Source organism: Pyrus communis, chromosome 16 (assembly GCF_041283825.1).
Source record: "Pyrus communis isolate YQ-2024b chromosome 16, ASM4128382v1, whole genome shotgun sequence".
Taxonomy (NCBI): Eukaryota; Viridiplantae; Streptophyta; class Magnoliopsida; order Rosales; family Rosaceae; genus Pyrus; species Pyrus communis.
In genome coordinates this window covers 3,828,683-3,851,142 of record NC_142580.1, presented here as the reverse complement: position 1 = coordinate 3,851,142, position 22,460 = coordinate 3,828,683, and the positions used below count along the sequence as shown (strand labels likewise).

General features: G+C 39.2%; 4 protein-coding genes across 5 annotated transcripts; 2 read left to right on the top strand and 2 right to left on the bottom strand.

Annotated features, from left to right (window-relative positions):
- The first annotated feature begins 2,430 nt into the window (after nucleotides 1–2,430).
- LOC137731058 (hyperosmolality-gated Ca2+ permeable channel 2.4) lies at nucleotides 2,431–7,146 on the top strand. The gene is made up of 9 exons (XM_068470128.2): nucleotides 2,431–3,339; nucleotides 3,643–3,706; nucleotides 3,925–4,134; nucleotides 4,271–4,462; nucleotides 4,597–4,895; nucleotides 5,150–5,426; nucleotides 6,016–6,291; nucleotides 6,371–6,604; nucleotides 6,692–7,146. The coding sequence occupies exons 1-9, from the start codon at nucleotides 2,903–2,905 to the stop codon at nucleotides 6,854–6,856; spliced, it is 2,154 nt and encodes a 717-aa protein (XP_068326229.1). The 5' UTR covers nucleotides 2,431–2,902; the 3' UTR covers nucleotides 6,857–7,146.
- A 4,196-nt stretch (nucleotides 7,147–11,342) lies between these two features.
- Nucleotides 11,343–15,181, top strand: LOC137732415 (protein argonaute 7). Its single transcript, XM_068471724.2, has 3 exons — nucleotides 11,343–11,937; nucleotides 12,245–13,487; nucleotides 13,572–15,181. The coding sequence occupies exons 1-3, from the start codon at nucleotides 11,580–11,582 to the stop codon at nucleotides 15,028–15,030; spliced, it is 3,060 nt and encodes a 1,019-aa protein (XP_068327825.1). The 5' UTR covers nucleotides 11,343–11,579; the 3' UTR covers nucleotides 15,031–15,181.
- A 2,822-nt stretch (nucleotides 15,182–18,003) lies between these two features.
- On the bottom strand, nucleotides 18,004–19,667 carry LOC137732539 (uncharacterized). Of its 2 annotated transcripts, XM_068471859.2 has the most exons (6): nucleotides 19,461–19,663; nucleotides 19,256–19,285; nucleotides 19,012–19,113; nucleotides 18,692–18,799; nucleotides 18,509–18,563; nucleotides 18,004–18,264 (listed from the first exon to the last, which is right to left on the bottom strand). In XM_068471859.2, the coding sequence occupies exons 1-6, from the start codon at nucleotides 19,550–19,552 to the stop codon at nucleotides 18,193–18,195; spliced, it is 459 nt and encodes a 152-aa protein (XP_068327960.1). In that variant the 5' UTR covers nucleotides 19,553–19,663; the 3' UTR covers nucleotides 18,004–18,192. The 2 variants fall into 2 exon arrangements, with proteins under 2 accessions (XP_068327960.1, XP_088544175.1); XM_088688049.1 differs by lacking the exon at nucleotides 18,509–18,563 and having other exon boundaries at nucleotides 19,461–19,667.
- Nucleotides 19,668–20,040: 373 nt separating this feature from the next.
- Nucleotides 20,041–22,168, bottom strand: LOC137732292 (uncharacterized). The gene has a single exon (XM_068471599.2). The coding sequence runs from the start codon at nucleotides 21,606–21,608 to the stop codon at nucleotides 20,541–20,543; it is 1,068 nt and encodes a 355-aa protein (XP_068327700.1). The 5' UTR covers nucleotides 21,609–22,168; the 3' UTR covers nucleotides 20,041–20,540.
- Nucleotides 22,169–22,460: the final 292 nt, after the last annotated feature.

The following is a 22,460-nucleotide window of genomic DNA, read 5'->3' as shown; positions in this document are numbered from 1 at the left end:
CCTTCGTCAAGGTGATCCACTCTCCCTATATCTTTTCTTGATTGTCAGTGAGGTGTTTTCCTCATTAATCTTGCGCGCCTATGAGGATAGGTTGATTTCTGGGGTTCAAATTAATCCCCATGGGCCTGTAATCTCCCATCTTTTCTTTGCTGATGATACACTGTTCTTTTTAAAAGCTAATGTGGAGAATTGTAATAATTTGGTGAAGCTCATACAAGACTACTACATGGCCTCCAGACAGTAACTTAATTTCCATAAATCTAGCGTCTTTTTTTGTGCAAATGTCTCAACGACCTTGTCAGAAGAACTTGGCAACATTCTAGATATGCCAATTGTTGATGATCTCGGGACTTATCTTAGTGTGCCGGCTATGTGGGGACGATCTAAGCGAAAACGATTAAATTATATTAAAGAGCGGATTATGGGGAAACTTCAGCGATGGAAATAAGAAACCCTTTCACAAGCGGGTCAAGAGGTTCTGATCAAGGTAATGGTTCAAGCTATTCCGACTTATTTGATGAACCTGTTTAAATTCCCAGCTACCATTTGCAAGGAACTGGACTCTGTAATTCCTAATTTTTGGTGGGGGCCTGATGCGAGGAGGAAACACATTCATTGGGTCTCTCAGGTTACTCTCGGACTTCCTAAGGAAAATGAGGGGATTGGGTTTAGGAACTTCATGCATTTTAATGATGCACTTCTGGCAAACCAGTGTTGGAGGCTTATCCATGAGTCAGATTCACTACGGGCACATGTCACATCCCAACTCGGACTCCACCACATCCCAAGCTCGACTCCGCCGTAGCACGATATTGTCCACTTTGGGCCCCGACCACGCCCTCACGGTTTTGTTTATGGGAACTCACACGAGAACTTCCCAGTGGGTCACCTATCCTGGGATTGCTCTCGTGCGAACTTGCTTAACTTTGGAGTTCATCGAAACTCCAAAGTTAAGTGAGTTCGAGTGAGAGCAATCTCAGGATGGGTCGCGCAATCCCAGGATGGGTGACCCACTAAAAAGTTCTCATGTGAGTTCCTAGAAACAAAACCGTTAGGGCGTGGTTGGGGCCCAAAGCGGACAATATCGTACTATGGCAGAGTCGAGGCGGGGATGTGATAGCACAGGTTTTGAAAGCCTGTTATTTTCCCCACTGTTTTTTTTATTTTTTTTTATTTTTATGCTAAATGGGGTGGACGAGCGTCTTGGGTTGCTGACTCGAAAGATGGTTTATTGGATTGATGGTGAGGGACTCTGTAGGTGCTTTCATTACTACTCATAAGTTGTCTATCCAGGCTTATACTGTTATGGTTGCTGAGGCTTTGCCCATTATACGGGGTTGTGAGCTCGGTCAATCGTTGGGCATTACTCGTGCGGTTGTTGACTCTGATTCGTTACAATCCATTTCATGTTAGGTAGGTTAACAAATGGCAGATGGAAGGCATTTCCAATCTTATCAAAGTGCAAGAAAGTTGGAGCTTCCTTCCATGATTGTCATTGGTCTTGGACTCCAAGATCAGCCAATATGGCAGCGGACCATTTGGCGTCGTGAAGTTCTGTGGAGATGTGTGACTGTACTTGGGTCGATAAACCTCCATCTTCACTTGTTCATGTCATTCACAATGATGGTCTATTTTGTTTGGGTGTGCAAGGGATGACGCTAGTTGCTTCCTTTTAGTGTCGTGTTTTCTTCCCCTTGCACTCTTGACTTGTTTTTTTGGTTGCTTGCGTTGTACTTTTAGCATCTTTGCCCTGGTTAATATAGCTAGCTTTCCAAAAAATAAAAAATAAATAAAAAAAATCGTCTCCTCCTCCAATGAACAATAGAAAGAAAATATCTTGAATGACAAAGCATAGTTTTGATGTGTATTAATTTATAATGGTCCAAATTTTATCCAACTCGCATTTAATCTAGTAATATTTTTTTTATTTTCTAACGTGGGATGACGCTCGAAGTTCAAGTTTCCGCTTATGTGGTATCATTTACATTAACTAACTCAGTACAAACACATAAGTTTCAGGGTATGACTACTCTCACATTTTGTAATTTTTCTTTAATCGACATAATACTAAATGATAAAAAATTGAAATTAAAACATTTAACAATTGAATTCTATGTAACATTAAAGCCATTCCCCACATTTTTATGTCACCCACATTCTTCATCTTTCAAAAGATTTGATGTGACAGATATTTGCAAATTGTTGCGAAAAAGGATCCTCTCTAGGTCCACTCTGTGGAATTTTAAGAATTCCCACATTCTAACTGTTTATCGTATATCGTGTGGTTATTTTTCATCATGTACTATTTATGTTTTATTTTAAATAAAAATGTTAAATTATTTATGACCGTACGATACACGATGAATGACTAAGATATGAGTATCCATAGAATCCCCATAATTTGGATCCAGATGAGATCCAATTCCAATTGTTACCCTTAATCAAATTATAAATGCCCTGCCAAAATTACCCACTAAATCACGTGACATATCACGTGACCGTGGAGCCAAGAGTCTCCAAAAAAAATCTGGCGATGGCGGGAATTTGACTGGTAGTTGGAGGAGCAGATCACGGCCACCTTCCGTTCCTCCTCCGTACCGAAATCCCCAAAATCGCCTCGAAATCCCCAAAATTGCCTCGAAATCCAAGTACAAAGCACCACCGCTTTTATCACAGTAACGGTAAACTCCCCATCCATCACCTCACGGAAGCTTCCTCGCTCCCGTGAGAAATAAGTAAGCAAAACGCAGGGGTATTTTCGGCACCACAAAAGTCCCAAGCATCCAAACAGTTAGCTCACTCCGTTTTGAGCTGCTAATCATTTGAATGTCAACAGTCGGATCGAAAGCTTCATCGCTTCTCCAAACCTCCCGAATTTCTAGGGTCTCGCAGAAATCGAGAAATGCTTGTCTCCGCCCTGCTGACGTCACTCGCCATCAACTCCGGCCTCTGCGTCCTCTTCTTCACGCTCTACTCGATCCTCCGGAAGCAGCCGAGCAACTATGAGGTGTACATACCGCGGCTGCTCGCCGAGGGGGAGTCCGACAAGTCGAGTCGTTTCAACCTCGAGCGGCTGATTCCGTCGCCGTACTGGGTCAAGAGGGCCTGGCAGCTCACTGAGGACGACCTGCTGTCGTCCTCCGGCCTCGACGCCGTCGTTTTCATGCGGCTTATCAATTTTAGTCTCAGAGTGTTCCTGTTCGCCGGAGTTATCGGGATATTCGTCCTGCTTCCGGTCAACTGCTCCGGCAACCAGCTCGAGTATGTTGACTTCGCCGATCTGTCGAATAACTCTCTCGACGTGTTTACGATTTCGAATGTGAACAATGGCTCAAGCAAGTGAGTGATTAGATTTAAATCTCTGATTTTATAATTATTTTGATTCTAATTAATCTACAATTAATCTCTTAAATTCTAAAATTAGTAAGAAAAATTTACAGTTAGTCTTCCTTGCGTATTTTAAACTACTTTAATTTACGGTGAGCGGAGATTTGAATTACTTTAGTTTACGGTGAGGGGGATTTGAACTCGAGTTAAGGGGCAGAAACACTACTCTGACCAAATGGCCTAACCTACGTATGCATATATTATAGCAACATGAGGTGCAAAAGTTAAACTTACTAATGCAGACGTTTTCGACAGATTATGGATTCACTTTGCTGCTGTGTACCTTGTCACCATCTTTGTCTGCTGTCTACTTTATTATGTAAGTAAAATCTTTGGTGCACTTATATAGTTAAACTTTCCTAAACCGAATTTGATGTGCTTAAGATATATGTTATGTTGCTAGTTTTGATGTTACTTTTGCCTTGGAAAGCAAACTACGCTAGTGAGATTCGAATTCTGCTGTCACTGGTTAGCAGCTCATGATCTACGAAAGAGTGAAGAGTTGAAGTGGATACTGAATGATCCTTCTTTGTGCAGGAATTTAGATATATTTCTCAAAGACGGCTTGATTATTTTCAGTCATCCAAGCCTCAACCGCATCAGTTCACAATCTTAGTTCGCAGCATTCCTGTTCCTTCTGGGAGCAGTGTCAGTGAAAAAGTTGACAGCTTCTTTAGGGAGTATCACCCTTCAACGTATTTGTCACATATTGTTGTTCGTCGAACAAACAAAGTTAAAAAACTCCTTGTAAGCATTGTTTCTGATGTCTATATACTGTTTTGGTGTTGTTAAGTTTTGTTTTTCTGTCTTTCTGCATGCTTCAACATGTTTTTCTATGTTTTATACTTTGTTCTTAACACTGTCTCATTTTATCAATCTTTAGAAAGATACGAAAAAACTGTATACCAGGCTCCTTCACTTGCAATCGGATCCAAACCAGCAAAAGTATACACGATCCTGTTGTTTTGGATTGTTTGGACACAAGGTTAATCTTGTGGAACAGTATGAAAAGAAGCTTGAAGACGCAGAGGAGAATGTGAGATTGGAGCAATCAGAGGCTTCATTAGGAGGAGAAGTATGTGCTGACTTTCTCCCCTCCTCTCTTCTGCATTCCAGATGATATTTTCACTGTTTGTTGTATGTAATTGTGGTTCTCAGGGCATGCTATTAATTCAATTTTTATTTTATTTTTTCTATTTTATGTTTAAGGAAGTTCGATCTGCTTTTGTTTCCTTCAAGTCTCGGTATGGTGCTGCAATTGCTCACCACTTGCAACAATCAACCAATCCTACCAACTGGGTCACAGAGCAAGCTCCTGAACCTCGTGATGTTTACTGGCCGTTCTTTTCGTCATCTTTCATCCGAAGATGGATATCTAAGCTTGTGGTTATACTTTTATGCATTGTCCTAACAATCTTGTTCCTTATTCCTGTTGTACTTGTCCAAGGTCTTACCAACCTAAACCAGCTGGAAGCTTGGCTTCCCTTTCTCGAAAGTGTTCTAACCATGTGAGTAAATATGATAAATTCATGAATACTTCTGCAACATTTGTGAAATACTTGATCTTAAGCAAGGTTCTGGGAAATCTATATGTACCAAAATTATTATGGAATTCTGAAGATTACAATCTTTTGCTCTTGCTTTAAATGACCGTTGTGGTTTTATACAGTTTAAAAAATTAACCGACAGTAATTTCTAATAATTTTTTATCTTTTGGATTGCTTGGTGATGCAAATTTCTAACTTTCTGTTTCTTCCTGCAGAACATTTGTTAGTCAAGTCATTACAGGATACCTTCCCAGTCTTATTCTTCTATTATTTCTGAAAATAGTGCCCCCCGCCATGGAGTTCCTTTCATCCATTCAAGGATATGTTTCTCTCAGTGATATACAAAAGAGTGCGTGTACAAAAGTACTTTGGTTCACGATATGGAACATTTTTTTTGCTACTGTATTTTCCGGATCAGTTCTCTCTAAGGTTTATCTCTTTCTTGACCCCAAGAATATTCCTTCAAAGCTAGGCGTTTCTGTTCCAGCACAGGTGAGAAAATGTTTCCTCTACGATTTAAAATTAGTAGGACTCAGGGAATCGCAAATTTGTTAACTGCTTATATGTTATGTGTTAATTGTCAACGCATCTAACCTGTAGGCTTTTGTTTGTGCATTTTGAGTACCAAATTCCTGCTTCTCTAATCGATTTCACAGTGTAATTTGGTACATCTTTTATTGCGCAATTGCCCTCCATTTGGTTGTCTATAACTGTACTTAATCACAATCTCACCAAAAATGTATATGAATCCTTTTTAATTGATGAGCTAAAATCTTCAAACTTTTTTTCTTTTGAATAGTATCTTGTACAAGCAAGTTTTAAGTTATTTCTGCAACTGTTGCAAGTGATCACAGCTGCTCATTTCAGGGAGATGGCTACAATCACTATGCTCAGACATATTTAGTCTCGGGCACTTCTCAGAATGAATATATGTTTTTGCATTACAAATCTGAATCTGAATTGCGTTCCCTTCAGTTTAAGCATGCGATAAAAATGATGCGTTTATACTTTAACTGCCTTGTCATTTGCATCAGGGTCACTATTTTCAGTTTTCTAACATCATTTACTTTGAGTGATGCAGTCGTCTTTTTTCATTGCTTATGTCGTCACGTCAGGATGGACAAGTACTTCATCAGAACTCTTTCGCATAATTCCTCTGATATGGAGTCTGTTAAAAAGACCTTTTACCGACAGTAAAGATGATGAATTTGAAGTTCCAGCAATGAATTACCATAATCACATGCCAAGAGTTCTTTTCTTTGTACTTCTCGGCATCACATACTTCTTTCTAGCTCCACTGATTCTTCCCTTCCTCTTAGTGTACCTCTGTCTTGGATTCATCATCTTTCGCAACCAGGTCAGTAGATTTCAATTCACAAGTTAGAGGATTTGATTTGAATGTAGCGTATTGATACTCGGCAAAAATCGTTGTGCAGTTCATAAACGTATATGCTCCTAGGTTTGAAACTGCAGGGAAGTTTTGGCCGATTGTGCATAATTCAATGATCTTCTCTCTGGTACTTATGCACGCTATTGCAGTTGGAATCTTTACAATCAAGAAGGTCAATCTAGCATCGACATTAACTTTTCCTCTTCCTGTATTCACACTTCTCTTCAATGAGTACTGCCGGAAGCGCTTCCTTCCAAATTTCGTTGCTTACCCTGCTGAGGTATGTTTAATGTCACACAATTACTATACTTCCACACAACTTCTCACCTATAATATTTGGCTTGACCTACTTTCTTTTTTGTTCCAGAGTTTGATACGAAAGGACAGGCAAGATGAGAACGATCCTACAATGCCTGAATTTCTCGATAAGTTGGTCACGGTCTATCAGGACCCTGCTTTGATGCCTATCAACTATTCTGGGAGCAATGACAGACTCCGCAGTCCTCTTTTATCTTCTGCTCGTCAAGCGTAGGTGTGAGGTATGCTCGTGAATGTCTTTACGATGTACAATGGTGTTATAGTAGTACAAGCCTCTACGCGTTATCTTCCTCTCATTTTCATTTCATTTGATAGCTTTATTCTTTTCCCTCTGCAATACAAAATGTCCCGAAAAGATCTCTTCCATCCCGATCGATGTGTTTGCTCTCCTCCTGTGTATCCATGCATATCCATCTGTGAATTGGCGTGTTCAACGATCTGAGCTATTTAGACATGTGTTCTTGATACCAGTTTCTTTAAACGTGCCTCAGATTGGTTTTCCTTCGCCTTATTGCTCCGTAATCTCTACTTTTCTCCCAAACTAGACATGTCAAACTGTGATTAGTCCGCTCTAATCGAGATTAGTTATCCCGGAGAGTTGACAAACACAGTGTCGAATGCTGCAACGTACCTCATGGTTTAAACCATTCACAAAGGTAAATCATCATTAGTGCCCTTCTTTGGTCTAAGTCATGCTCCTGAGCTAAAATTTAGGAAAAAAGAAATGTTTCCTAATCAACTTTTCGATTAAAAAGTCTGATTCTTCCCCTTTTGATAGCAGATTGTCAAAAGTTTTCATTCAAATTTTAATTTCAATATACAACATATACAGTGATGGATTCATTTCAAATTATTTTGACTTAACATAATATGCATTTCACTGTTCAAAGTTCTAAAGGGTTTGTCCAATGCGGGATAGTTGCAAAATGTGAGTAGCCGGTGCTTGGCGGCACAATACCATCAGTTGACCGGCCACTCACATCTTGTAACTATCCCGTAAGATTAGTCGCACATTTGACAAATTCTATGTTGTCTTCAAGTACACGAAATTGAACAATAATTTATTATTTTAAAAGTGAGTTTTCTAATTTGGTCTTAAACTATACTGGTGGCCTCTTCCCATTTGCATGTGTGTGTTGAAGTGCATAATTTGACATCACTGAACAGGTCTTCTTGCCGCCCACTGAAACGCGGTGTCTTCATAATTGTTTTTGACTGCAATATATTACAACTTTCATACTTTTAACTTGGTACAACAAAAACGTGTTAAAAATTTTAAAATTTGACACCAAGGTTTCTAAAATCTTACATTTAAATGTTTAAGATTTTGAGTTTTTCATCCGTTGTTACTTGTATTTTACATGCCGATATTTTAAATTTTTTTTATATTGTAAAAGTAAGAATTGAATATAGGTTCAAAATACGAACACTGTTTTGATTAAGTGGCTTAATTCGAATTAATTTTTGACTCTTTTGTCTTCGAGCTTGGCATAACTGAGATTTGAAATTAATAGAAATGGTCGCTGAGTTTGTCTATTATCAATCATTTTGGTCATCCTTTGAAAATTCTATATTGGGCGAGAAAAAAAAACAACACAATTTTTGTTAAATTATTTTGGCACATTGTTTATTAAATTCAGAGTATTATTGTTATTTTGATTCTTATTTAACAAAAAAAATTCACGGAAATACAAGAATAACTACTTCTATTGATTTCAAACCTCATGTCCCAAAGTGAGGAGTTATGTCAATCTTATAAACCATTTTGACTAAAAAACCTTAATTGTTTATTGGGCACTTAGTAGGAACACTCACTTTTTGACATTTTGATTTTAGAAATAATCAATTTTTTAATAGCGATAGCATATTAATGATATACGACGACCCAACGATAGTATAACGACATCTAATTATTTTTGCAACAAAAAAATGATCATTACTGCTAATTATTTTTTTTTTTTAATAGAATGATCATTTTAACAAATCAAGAGTCGTATTTTACCAGCCAAGGTAAATAATTTTATCATTCCCGATGAATTGATTAATCGAGAGTCATATTTTTATGAATCTCAAAGACATCATGATGAAAGCAAAAGCAACGGATGGAGATCAAAGTCTCGAATTCATATTTCATCTCCACAACTTTCATAATATTCATCTATATAATATTGGATTTTACTTGTCCAAAAAAAAAAAAATCTATATAATATTGGAGTGCTGGTAATATATAATCTTATATGACGCAATGACCAGCACATGAATTATAAAACATAGACATTAGTTTCTGCTAATCAAACTTAAGAGTCATTAGTCTCTGCTAATCAATCTTAAGAGTCATTAGTTTCTGCTAATCAGCTTCAATCAGATTAAGTCAACTACATAGTCTTGTTGCTTGAACGTTACAGTGGGGGGATTTGATCTTTTGTCTCCATTTTATGTTTCCTCGTTTTCTTCCTTTCCTTTTCCAAGTTGTCATCACGGGCATCGATGATATTGACACCGTTAAAGAAACGTCATAAGAAGAAAAACTTGAGTAAAAACGTCTGACATGTTATCATTCTTTTCACGTGATGAGTGTCATAAGAAATTTTAGTTGTACGCAAGACTTTTTGACTTAAAAGCCCATGTAAATATCATTCATATCGTACAAACCAAAACAATGGAGACTATATGGCCAAAAAAATAGAAAAATAGTAGAAGCTATGGACAATGGATATTATGTGGTCCTAAATCTTGAAAGGTAATTTAAATCTTTATAGGCTCCACTCTAATTATATTGTCCCGTCACCACATTCCAACTATGTTTATCCTTAAAATACAAAGGAGCTCACTTTCCTAAGTGCATCAATGGACCCTTTATTAGAGAAATTTTTTAGTATGTCGGGAATACGGTTTGATATATAAAGTGTTATAATACAAATGGTTGGATGAAAAATGTTAAGAGGACTCTCTCAAAGTGAGACTCTCCATAGACTCTCTGCCACCTTATATTCTCATGTCAACATTATAAAACATTATAGCAAAAACATGAGACAGTAAAGACTCTATAGAGTCTCACTTTTGAGAGAGTTCCCTTAGCATTTTTCACGGTTGGATTGTTGAAAAAAAAAAATTGAACCATTTATATTGTAACACTTCGTGTACCAAACCATGTTGACCGCTCATTAAAACATCTCTCCCCTTCTTATGATCTTATCATCACACTAGCACTAATCGTGTTTACAAAAGATGCTGCAAAAGGGGGGCAGCAAGTAGTAATAAAAGTGGAAATACGAATGAAAAAATGTTCAATAATGTTAAATGGACAAAGAAATACAAATTTGTTTAAGCCCTTCATAATGTGGGTATTGAAAATAAAAGAAAATTGATGATCTAAACGCTTCTTTTTCAATCTCTTATACTCTTTTAATTTTTCGAGTGAAAAAAAAAGATATTATAAAATAATCAGTTTAATGCACAAATAATTAAGAGTTGGTTCGGCATTATTTAAATTTTTTTTTTTTAAAAAAAAAACATCTTTTCAAAAAGTTGGGACAAGATTGTGTTTGGTAAATGCAAAAAAAAAAAAAAAAGTTTTTTTTTTTCTCAAAATCATGGATTTAAAATAACAAAAAATTAAAGTAGGTTTGAAAAAGTAGTTTTGGAAAAAAAACACAGCAATTTCAAACTAATCCTAAAAAAGAAGCAATATCGATATTCAAAAGAGCGATAGAATAAAATAAGTGTTTTAGGTTTTTTTTTCCTCTTAATCTAAGATGTCATCAATCTTATGTGGACAATCCTCTAAGAGTCCATGTATTTTATTTGTTCTCTTAACTTTTCAACCTTGACTAACACTTGAAGGTCGCATAAAAATGGCCCCAGAAGATCCAGATTAACCGTTTACAAAGACAATGATGCCTTAAACAAAAGGAGAAAATAGCCAGTCAAACATTGTGAATTTGTAGAAATAGAACTCGCAAAGTACAAAAGATGAATTAAAAAAATAGTGTAAAAGGATAAGAAGAACCCTAATAATTACCACCAACAATTATAATTTTGTTTAAAAGGCCAAACCTTTCCCTCCTCATTTGACTTCCAAACATTTTCAAGGAAAAAAATCTAAGGTAGAAGAACCCATGTTTTTGAAAGGTAGTCAATAAACCAAAAAGGTGTTTGAATGATAATACCCTAAAATAGAAAAGCATGACGGTGTAGCGTTTCATCTCTGTTATATAATGTAATGTAATAAGAATTTAATATATAATACTATATTATTGGTACGATGACTAGGTACATATGTATAAAAAACATGAGTGAAAAATCTGATCACGTTATTCTTAAAGCATCTTTTACAAAGGCTAAAGAACGTTGTATGTCAGTAATATACGAACGTTCAATGAAGTAATTCAACCAAAGTTTTTTTCTTCAAATATGATAAAATCTTTAATAGAACAGTCTTATCACGTCATTCGTAATAAGATACTGAACTTATTTTTCAATTTTTCATTTCAAAATTGAAAGCTGCCCTAACCAATTAACTCGACCCAATTTTTACTCTACCCTAAGACACACACACACACACACTCTCTCTCTCTCTCTCTCTCTCTCCTCTCTCTCTCTCTCTCTCTCTCTCTCTCTGCAGAGACTGCTTTAATAAGTCCAAATAGATTGACAAGTCTTTTTACCTTTTCTTAGGCATCAGTCCACTTTTCCCTTTCAAACTAAACTTACCGGAATCAAAACCCTCCCGACATTAAGAACCTTACAAGACTCCGGAACTAAAACCCAAACTCTCTTTCCTCTTCCTCTCTCTCTGTGTCTGCTATAACTACACACTCCTGTTTTCTGCTCAGGCATCTTCCTTCTCACTCATATCACAAAACAGAAGCCATCCTATCTCTCATGCTCACAGCCTCCACGCCTTTCTCACTCCTGTTTTCTCACTCAATCAAGCCATGGAAGACACAGAAAACTCCAATGGCAACCAGAAATGCCACCCCAAGACCAGAACCCTGAGGGGCGGCACCAGAGCCAATCCTCAGAACCACCACCACCACCAACCACTAATCCACCACGCAAACCAGTTCGGTTTCTGCAACCAGAACCAGTATTATCAGAGATACTCCTCCTCCTACCCTGCTCTTCTTCCTCTCCCTCCTCTCCTCCCTCTGCAACTCGCTCTAACTCCACCGCTGCCTCCAAACCACCACTTCCGATCAAAAACCCACCTCCAGAAACCTTCATGCAGGCTCAATACTCCTCCTTTTGCCGCCTCCTCCCAAACCCAGGTGCCCCAACTCACAATTTCACCAAGTAAGCCTCAAAGCCCTCTGCTTTTTTTTGCTAGTTCCCCTTTCGTTGCATGTCATTTTTTCTCTCTGTGTTTCAAAGTTCTGGTTTTTATATTTTACCTTCAGTTTCACATATTTGGTTCTTGTTCTCCCAGTAATTTACTTTCTGCTATAGAGATGGATAGAAATTTATCTGCATTGAGAAGGGTAATTGTTGAAAATATGATATATGTTACCAGTTCAGAAGCATTAATTTCAATAAAAATGGTTGATTTTAGGCTTTAAATTCCTTAAATTTTTTAATAATCTTGATATTTACTATTAATCAGAAGCTACAGAGGCGTATCAGAAGCAAACCAGTTCACCATTTATAGGAGAAGATGGAAGGAAGTTGCTCACAGCTGCAAGGACAGGAAAAGCAATAGTGACTGCAAGGAGGCCAGATTCTGGTGGTGTGGAAGGGACTGTAATCTCCCTCTTGGCTAACCATTTTCTTGTCCAATTTGATTCATCGCAGCAAATTTTCCATTACAATGTCGACATTTCCCCTAACCCCTCGAAGGAAGTTGCTAGAATGATCAAACAGAAGCTGATGGAGGATAACTCGGCTGTGCTATCCGGTGCAATTCCGGCTTATGATGGCCGGAAGAATCTTTACAGCGCCGTTGAATTCCGAGACGATAGGCTTGAATTCTATGTAAGCCTCCCCATCCCCGCAAGCAAGCCAACATTGCCATATGGGGCATTCAATGACTTACAAGAGAAGCATCAAGAACATAAACTTTTTCGGGTCAATATCAAACTCGTGTCAAAGCTAGATGCGAAGGAATTGAGTAGTTACTTGAACAATCGGGGTGATGAATGGAAGCCGCTTCCTCAGGATTATCTCCACGCCTTGGATGTCGTCTTGAGGGAGGCGCCATTGGAGAAGTGCGTACCTGTGGGAAGATCACTCTACTCGAGTTCAATGGGTGGAAGTAAAGCAATTGGAGGAGGGGCTGTAGGACTGAGAGGGTTCTTCCAGAGCCTTCGACCAACGCAACAAGGACTAGCTCTCAATGTTGATTTCTCCGTGACTGCATTCCACGAAAGCGTTGGAGTGATCCCATACTTACAGAAGCGCCTTGAGTTTCTTCAAGACCTTCCTCAAAGGAAGACAAGGGGTTTAACTGAGAAAGAAAGGAAAGAAGTGGAGAAGGCATTGAAGAACATCAGGCTCTTTGTTTGCCACCGAGAAACTGTTCAGAGATACCGCGTTTTTGGCTTAACCGAGGAAGCCACTGAAAATCTTTGGTTTGCAGACAGGGATGGGAAGAATTTGAGGCTGTTGACTTACTTTAAGGATCACTATAACTATGATATACAATTCAGGAATTTGCCTTGTTTGCAGATTAGTAGGAGTAAACCGTGCTATCTTCCGATGGAGCTATGTATGATCTGTGAAGGCCAGAAGTTCCTCGGGAAGCTGTCTGATGATCAGACTGCAAGGATACTTAAGATGGGCTGCCAACGACCGAAAGAACGAAAAGCCATTATCGATGGAGTTATGAGAGGTCCTGTTGGGCCAACAAGGTAATCTCTCAAATTCAAAGAAGTGTTTCAGTTTGCTGTCTGATTATTTGTTGATGTTCATTTCATTTTTTTGTCCTCTTGCAGTGGCATTCAGGAAAGAGAATTCAAGCTCCATGTTTCGAGAGACATGACGCAATTAAAAGGAAGAGTTCTTCAACCTCCGAAGCTAAAGCTTGGTGATGGTGGTCATGTAAGAGACCTAATTCCCTCTCGTCTTGACCGGCAGTGGAATCTTATGGACAGCCATGTGTTTGAAGGTACTCGAATCGAGAGGTGGGCATTGATTAGTTTCGGTGGCACCCCTGATCAGAAGAACAGCATCCCGAAATTCATACGCCAGCTATCTCAAAGATGTGAACAACTGGGAATCTTCCTCAACAAGAACACGATTGTTAGCCCCCAATTCGAACCATCCCAAGTGCTTAACAACGTGTCGCTGTTAGAATCTAAGCTCAAAAGAATCCAAAGAGCTGCATCAAACAATCTCCAGCTGCTTATATGTGTAATGGAAAGAAAGCACAAAGGCTACGGAGATCTCAAGCGAATTGCGGACACAAGCATTGGGGTTTTAAGCCAATGCTGCTTGTACTCAAACCTCGGGAAGTTGGGTTCGCAGTTTTTGGCAAACCTAGCTCTTAAGATCAATGCTAAAGTTGGAGGATGCACGGTTTCCTTGTACAATTCATTACCATCTCAAATCCCGCGGCTGCTTCTTGCTGATGAGCCAGTGATCTTCCTGGGCGCAGATGTGACCCATCCGCATCCACTCGATGACTTTAGTCCTTCTGTTGCTGCTGTGGTTGGTAGCATGAATTGGCCAGCGGCAAACAAGTATGTTTCGAGAATGAGATCTCAGACACATCGACAAGAAATCATCCAGGATCTTGACGCAATGGTGGAAGAATTATTGAATGAGTTTTGCCAGGAAGTTGGCAAACTCCCCAAGAGAATCATTTTCTTCAGAGACGGGGTAAGCGAAACGCAATTCTACAAAGTGCTTCAAGAGGAGCTGCAATCCATTAAAGGGGCATGTTCTAAGCTTCCCGGTTATGCGCCTCCCATAACATTTGCAGTGGTTCAGAAGAGGCATCACACAAGGCTGTTCCCTTTCAAAATTGATCCGTCTTCGAAGCAGAACCAATTACTCGATGAAAACATTCCCCCTGGAACCGTTGTGGATACCGTGATCACTCACCCGAAAGAATTCGACTTCTATCTTTGCAGTCATTGGGGAGTTAAGGGAACAAGCAGGCCAACTCATTACCACATTTTGCGGGATGAAAACGAGTTCACCTCAGATGAACTGCAGAAGCTGGTTAACATTCTGTGCTACACGTACGCAAGGTGCACGAAGCCGGTTTCGCTGGTGCCCCCAGCTTACTACGCTCACTTGGCGGCGTATCGAGGCAGGCTTTACCTTGAGAGATCAGAATCCACAACTTATACCAGAAGTGGTTCTACGCTCTCCAGAGCCGGCCCTCCGAAGGAAATGGCTCTACCAAAACTTAGTGAGAATGTTAAGAAACTCATGTTTTACTGCTGAGTTTTAATCCATTTAATTAACCTCCTTAACATGGCAATTAATTCATTAGGGTTAATTATAGTTAAGGCCACAGAGATGGTTAGGCCAATGTAACAGAAGAACAGCTGAGTTTCTTATGCTAAGTAAACTACGAATCATGATTCATGATTAATCTGCATGCCAAACTCACGGCAAATATGGTTTTCCCAGATGAATTTTATGTGCAGTTCTCAACATACACATGTAAACATTTTGGCTACAAACATCAACCAAAATTACCAGATTGAAGCGGCAAATGTGGGTTAGATCAGTTGACTAGTACAAGAGTTTGAATTCTCCTCTCTGCAAATTGGAGTACTTTAAAAAAGAATATTGGTTTAGCAAAAAAGATACCTTAAATAGTTGAACCAAAATATATTGGGGTCTCATCTATTTTTTTCATTAATTAGTTCATTATCATGAATAAATCTTGTGTGTAACTACCCACTGAAAATATACATCTGAGGACAAAGCAGAATCGTTAGCATTGTTACAAAATTATATAATATACACATGAGGACAGAGGATAATCACTAGCATTGTTAGAAAACTATATTTCGTGCGTGAGAGGGGAGATAGAGGCATAAGAGATGACAAAAGAGTGAGAGGATCTCGGATTAAGATTGGGGGCAAAAGGGGAGTGGAAGAGAGAGATGTGAACATAAATTGAGGGTATTGACTAGCACTTGTGACATGGCCTTTTCAGTGTAATTACGAATTTACATTACCATGCATGCAAACTATGCAAAACTATGCGGACGGCAAGAAGAATAGAAAGCAAAAGTGAAAAAGCACTTAAACGAAAGAAGGACTTTCGTGTGTGTGTGTGTGTGTATTATATTTATGTATGCATACGTATCTATGGTCCCCCCCCCCCCCCAATGAACGGTATCATTCAGTCAGAATCTGAAGCAAAAGCAATGCCATTGCCAGCCATGAATAATTCTGGAGAGAGAGGAAGAAGACAACGAAGAGCCAAGAAAGTCTGACTTTGGACTTCCCCTTCTGTCTCTTCAGCTTTGCAAAACCCTGGCTTTTTCCACCATTAATTTCTCTCTTCTACTCTCCGCTTCTCTTTCTCTCTCTCTCTCTCTCTCTCTCTCTTATGCAAAGAAGTATGACGGGTTTATCATCATTATTGAACCAAAACGTCAGATAAACAGTGAACTAGTTTTATGTACGAGCGAGACAGATTTTAGATGCTGCACTGCCACGAGAAGAAACAGATAGATTGGGACAAAACATTGCGTCAGTTTTGGCAGCCCAGCCCAGCCCCTCTCTGTACCTCTCCCGACTCTCATCAAAGCTCTATAAGTTTGAATAGTAAGAACAAACCCAACTTTGGGCTGAATGCTATTTTTTAGGCTTTATTCTCCTTTCAAATCCAACCCAACCCAACTCATACTAAATGTGTGAACTAAAAGCTAATAGCAAAACAAAAGCCAAATTCCCCCACCCCACCAACACAATTTAGCCTATAAAATAATGTGGGCACCACCAGCAGGACCCCACCCACATAGGCATATCTCATAGGATTTATTGAATCCAACGGCTGATATCGAATATAATCAAATGTAATGGTAAAAAAAAAAGATCTAACGGTTAAAATAAATAAAAAAAATTATTTAACTCAATATTCATCCAAATTTAGTGATTTTTCAATATTTATAAAAATTTAAATATTTTTAGGTTAAAATGTTCATAAAATTAAATTATGATAGTGTACATAATTTTTTATTTAAAAAATTACATTAAAAGAAAAAATTAGCTTAAATTTATTCTTTAATAATCTCAGGATAAAAAATTTAAACCAGAATGATTGGAGCAGAAAAACTATTTTTGAACTAAAAGTTTTAGATTTTATCCTAAAGGTTGAAGATAATCTAATTACATTAGATATAGGTGCCTGACCACGTCATACATTCGACAATGGTAGAATTTACGTCCATCTTTGTGATGTGATCTGTCTCGAGCCGTATAGATGTAGCCTTTGGATGCTATACTACAGTTTTACCATGTAGGGTTAGGTAGGGTTTCTTTTGTCGGTGATGGAAACTTTCATAGGCATGGCTTTTACCACCGCAACCCAACTTTGCAGGTTTTACACCAACGGTCCTTTCATATTACATATATTCTACTGTTACTAATTTATGACGTAATAAATGTTTATCGAACAAACGGTTTTTTTTTCGGACCCCTTTCAAATATTTTATCATATGGCCAACACCACTAAAATTAATAACAACAAAAAAATTTCGATAAAACTTTAACCGTAAAAATTGTATGACGTGATCGGACACCCCATTCAAGTTTTGCCCCATCACACAAAACAAACAAGTAGTGCACATTGATCAATCCGTCCACAAATCCAGCGTCGATTTGCTGTCGCTTTGATATAACAATTGATCACAGTTTTCCATGGCCAAATCAAATCAATTTGATTGGAGGTGAGGTGACAGAAGAAGGCATCTCCCGTTTATTCAGGTGGCATTCCAGAGAGCCACCTCAAGTCTCTGAGCTTTAACCTGCAACTACCGTCTCTTTTTTCTCTCATGCGATTGCTTAACAAAAAAAATACTTTTTTGTGTGCGCGTGCGCGTGCGCGTTTGAGGTGGGTGGGAGGAGGGAGGGGGTGGGGGTGGGGGTGGGGGTGTTTCATTAGGCTCTCCTATGGGTGGACCGTGTTCGTGTCGCACCCATACACTCACCCAACAATATCTCCTCCGGGTGGGAGGAGGGAGCGTTTGAGGTGGGTGGGAGGAGGGAGGGGGTGGGGGTGGGGGTGTTTCATTAGGCTCTCCTATGGGTGGACCGTATTCGTGTCACACCCATACACTCACCCAACAATATCTCCTCCGGGTGAGTGTTTTCGGTCTTTGGAGGGAGGCGGGTTGGGTGAGAGTGATCATGAGAAATGGACATATTTCCAAGTGAATTCAAGCTCAAGAAACTGCGGAAGCTTAAATGCGCAACATTTTACCATAACATTTATCTGTTTTTACGTACTTGATGGCCAAGAAGCTTTAAAATATGAACAGCACAGAAGCATGCCAACAACTAATCAAAAAGTTAAAGATGTAGTTGCAAACAAGCGTTATTTTTACTTGGTCGTCATGAGACGGCAAAATTACCAAGTTGTCGGAGTCAAAAAATGCGCTCTGAGGCAGGTTTCTTCTCTGCCGGAAGCTGGAGTAACTCTCGAATCCCTTCACATACCTGCAAAGAATATGACAATAAGAGGTGCAAAAGGAGGAAAAATAGAAGGCTGAATCATTGGTCACAATTTCATATTTGCCTTTTCTAGTGGTTCGGTCTTCTACTTTCTACAAAGAAACACAAATATACTCTATCGAAATGACATAAATGGGAGAGCACCAAACAATTTCAACTTTTCTGCAACACATATCCGAGAAACAAAATGTGATGAGCAGATAGAAAGCATGTTCGGAAGTTTACATACCAGCTTTATCTGAGCTTTAATTGACGCAATAAGGTTAGTACACTCTTCAACTTGCCTACAGATATCGACTGAGCAAATTAGTAGGATAAGTTTCACTAATATTTAGTAGACTGCAAAAGGATTTCAAATGATAAAATCTGTCGAGAAAAACCAACTTGTGCAACAATAAGCAAAAGGTTGTACCTGGCCAACTTTTCTTCTCTTTGAGATATGTAATTCAAAGCTTCAGACCAGGTGAACTCCACATGGAATCCTAGTCCAATATCCACAAATATGCGTCGTGTATCTGGCCTGCAAACGCGCAGAAAAAAGATAAGGGACGGTACGAAGTCGCAATAAAATGTGGTTTACATACGGCCGATTTCCGGTTAGTATCTCGGTTCTAATTTTCATCAAAAGTTTGTAACCGGTTCTATTTGTGCGTATCTCCCACGGAGAAAGTAGACAAAGCATAAGATGAATTAGTGTGAGCATCAAAAGAGAAGACAGATGCCAAGACTCACACATCAGCTTGCATATACACTTCGGAGCCAAGATTAACCAAGGTCCTAAGACTGGTCGCACTATTTTTCTCCAAATTCTCTATGTTCTTCCGCAAATCCGAGCTTTCAATTAAACAAAAGTCAAGAAAACACCTTCAACAACCAAAATCACCAAATGGGTTGCAGATTACCAACGTCGAATTTCCGAAAAATCCCATTCGGGTAAAATTCAATTCATCGAAAGAGGGAAGATCGAAAAGGATACAAAACTTTTTGTTGCTCGAACACCTTGTCCCTGCAAAACAAGAATCAAACCCAAAAAAAAAATAACAATTTGATAAGCAAATATGAAACCCTAATGGAGCCCAAGCATGTGTATTTACTGCTCGAGCTTGGTAATGACCGCAAAGAAAACCCTAGAAAATGGGTTACAGTAAAGTAGTGGGGAGAGGGTGTGTATGAAACGGTACCGTTGAGCAATGGCGCGAACGAGGTCTGGTTTGAGGCGTTGGTCCACGAAATCCTCAAATTTCTGAATTTTGTTTTGGCGGGAGATGTCCATGAGCCCTGGATCAGACTGGATTAGCAGACTTCTTTGCACGCAGAAAGTCGGTCTCCGACTCTGGAGGTAAACAACGATGCAGAAGGAGGGAATGAAAAGTTACAAACTAACGATGATGGACAGGATTATATTTACTGGCTTATCGGGGTCCAGGCCCAAGCCCAAAAATATGTGCACATAGATTAAGGGGGGATTATTTACCAAGCCATGTTCTCAGCGTACCCTTACGAGGCTAGAAAGACTCACATACGCATTTCAGCCTTTCTTGGCTACCATCGTGCGGTTCAGTAGCGTCAAGAATCGAACCCAAGATATGCTGTGTGGAATACAGGCTTAAAATTCATCCCCAACCACTGGGATAAACATTCGGGATGCTCTTCAGATGGCTAAAAATGCTTTTGGATAAACACTTGAGTTTGTAGTAAATTTTTATTGTGCTTCTAATAAAAGCACTTCTATCAAAATCGTTTACAGGCACAAGTGATGTATATACAAGCATTCATTCCCCCTTTATTTCAATTTGTGTGATTCAAGCTTTTGTTCTTCCATGGATTTTAAGCAAATTCAGGTAGAAGTTCAACACATAAATTGTGGGAATATTTGAAGTAACTTACATGTATCAACTACAATAATTTGGCATAATGTATCTTAAAATAAAACTATATGAACTATGGATTTTAACAATTTATTCTGGAAGAAAACGATGCTTCCCATCACTTCCTTTGTAGCCTTCAGAAATCTTTTCCTCATCCTTCATCCTCCTAGCTCCCTCAACAAGTCGATCTTTGCACTCAAATGAAGTAAATACTAACTAGCTGAAGGCACTTGAGCTTACCTCTGGCCGTGAACCCTTGCCAGGAAGGTCTACGATGCACAAGTTTGCACCGTTTAACAGCCGGTGACCACAAACTGGCAACGAAATCCTAATTTTTCATGCAGCAGCTCCCATCATCAAAATAATTGTGACAAATAGGTTATGTTGATGGTGTCATTGAATACCAACCGATTCAGAAGAAAAGTTAACCGTTTCCAAAACAGAATGAGATTCACCATCCAAAGATGTTTCCATCTTAAAAGATCTGCAACTAAAATAGAAAACCGCGCTGTTCATGGAGTCGATAAGCACCACAAACGAATACATGATCACCAAAAGAGGCCCTTCCCAAATGCGCGAAGACCCATCTCCGTAGCTCAAAGTCTTCACCCTATGCTCAAACAATCCCTCGATGAATGCCATTCCAATACTCGACCCAAGAAATATCAGAAGACCAACCTGAGTCTGGCCCTTGATCAGAACCCCAGACCGAACCAATGCCTCTGGTCCCGAGACATCCTCCAACACAGAGATCACAATAGCAATGTTGCAAATAATAACGGCATTGGCAAAAACAACCGAGAAGACGAGCCCGACCACCATTGCAGCATACACAATATAATTCGGCGACAACCCTACTATCGAACATGCATTGCACACAGCAAGAAGAAGAACCAAAAACAAGACGACGCAACCAGCTACCACCATACACATCCACACATAAGTTGAAACAACCCGCCTCCATATCTTGCGCATAACCAAGTAAAACTGTGATGCATCAAACTTCTTCAGGGAGTAACTACAATACACAGAGTAAACCATCGCGGCTTTTGACAACAACGACAATGTGATGTACAAGGGGAAGCACATCGTACACGAAATAGCCATCTCAGCAAACTTTTGGCAAGAGTGACTGATAAAATCCCTCAAAGGGAGTCCACTGGACTTTGCAATTAACAACATCCTAATGGTTAGTCTCTTTACAAGTGACTGATCAACTACCAAATTCGACAAAAGCAGGGCGGAAACCGGGCAGATTAGCAACAAGGCAATCGCCAAAAACCCCCACGAATTGTACCGGAGAATTCTAACAGTTTCTCTCAAAATTTCCAGAGCACTCATCGAATGAAACCTGTGATCGTTACCGGAGAGTTCTAACTCGAATCTACGCAAATGGGGTTCTTCGGATCCCTCTTTTTTCGAGTGATCCAATCTCATTCTGGGTGAACTTTCAGCTTCCATTTTTTTCTTCAAATCAATCACTCACAACACCAATTCAACCAAAAATTACAGTATTTATATCTATATATCTAATATCTATATCTATATAAATGTGATTGTAATTAAAGATCAAACGGAGCTAGATTCAACTCAAAACGCGAAACCCAGAAGCCAGATTCACACGAAAAGCTTTACCGGCACTACAGATCTGAGAAGCCACGGAATACAGACGGTACAGTACCTTGAAAGCTGGGAGGCAGCATTGGGGGTGGCGATGGAGAGGCGTTTCGCGGAGGTTCTGCGGCGGGATAGGCGGAGGAGGAGGAGGAGGAGGGAGCTCCGACTATCATGGAGGATTTGATTGAGAATCGTGCGAGGCGTGTTGACTTTGGGCGTGAAGAGGAATTAAAGCACTGAATCGATGACAGAAGGAATTGCGAGTGGGCACGTCGGTGACTTTAACTTGTTCGTCGGCCTTTTATACCGGATTGTGGTGGAGTTGCCAGCTGCACTTCCTGACGATTCTGGACGGCGACGTTTGGAATTACTTTGGTTCGTTGTTGATTATTAAATGTTTATTTCTCGGAGGATACTAGGGATTTGTGAAATTTTGGTTTTAGTGAAAAAATAATAACGAAAAAAAAAATTATGTGTGCAATTTTGGTAAATTAAGGTTTCGTTTTGGCACTACTTTCAAGAGTGATGTAAGAAAAGGGAAAGTGATCATTTCTAGATCTCTTTCATCAAGTTTATCAATGTCACAAATTTGGACATTTGAAATTTGATCAAATGACTACAAATAGAAGTCTATTTTAAAAGTTATAATACCTTTAGCTGTTGGATTAAATTTCAAATGTCCGAATTTATGACCTT

Coding starts and splice junctions, on each gene's coding strand:
- LOC137731058 (XM_068470128.2), top strand. CDS start 2,903: ATGCTTGTCTCCGCCCTGCTGACGTCACTCGCCATCAACTCCGGCCTC. Junction 4,135..4,270: donor ACAAAGTTAAAAAACTCCTT/GTAAGCATTGTT, acceptor ATCAATCTTTAG/AAAGATACGAAAAAACTGTA. Junction 4,463..4,596: donor AGGCTTCATTAGGAGGAGAA/GTATGTGCTGAC, acceptor TTTATGTTTAAG/GAAGTTCGATCTGCTTTTGT.
- LOC137732539 (XM_088688049.1), bottom strand. CDS start 19,552: ATGGACATCTCCCGCCAAAACAAAATTCAGAAATTTGAGGATTTCGTG. Junction 18,800..19,011: donor GTGTATATGCAAGCTGATGT/GTGAGTCTTGGC, acceptor GCGCGTTTGCAG/GCCAGATACACGACGCATAT. Junction 18,265..18,691: donor AGAGAAGAAAAGTTGGCCAG/GTACAACCTTTT, acceptor TATTCTTTGCAG/GTATGTGAAGGGATTCGAGA.
- LOC137732415 (XM_068471724.2), top strand. CDS start 11,580: ATGGAAGACACAGAAAACTCCAATGGCAACCAGAAATGCCACCCCAAG. Junction 11,938..12,244: donor CCAACTCACAATTTCACCAA/GTAAGCCTCAAA, acceptor ACTATTAATCAG/AAGCTACAGAGGCGTATCAG. Junction 13,488..13,571: donor GGTCCTGTTGGGCCAACAAG/GTAATCTCTCAA, acceptor GTCCTCTTGCAG/TGGCATTCAGGAAAGAGAAT.
- LOC137732292 (XM_068471599.2), bottom strand. CDS start 21,608: ATGGAAGCTGAAAGTTCACCCAGAATGAGATTGGATCACTCGAAAAAA.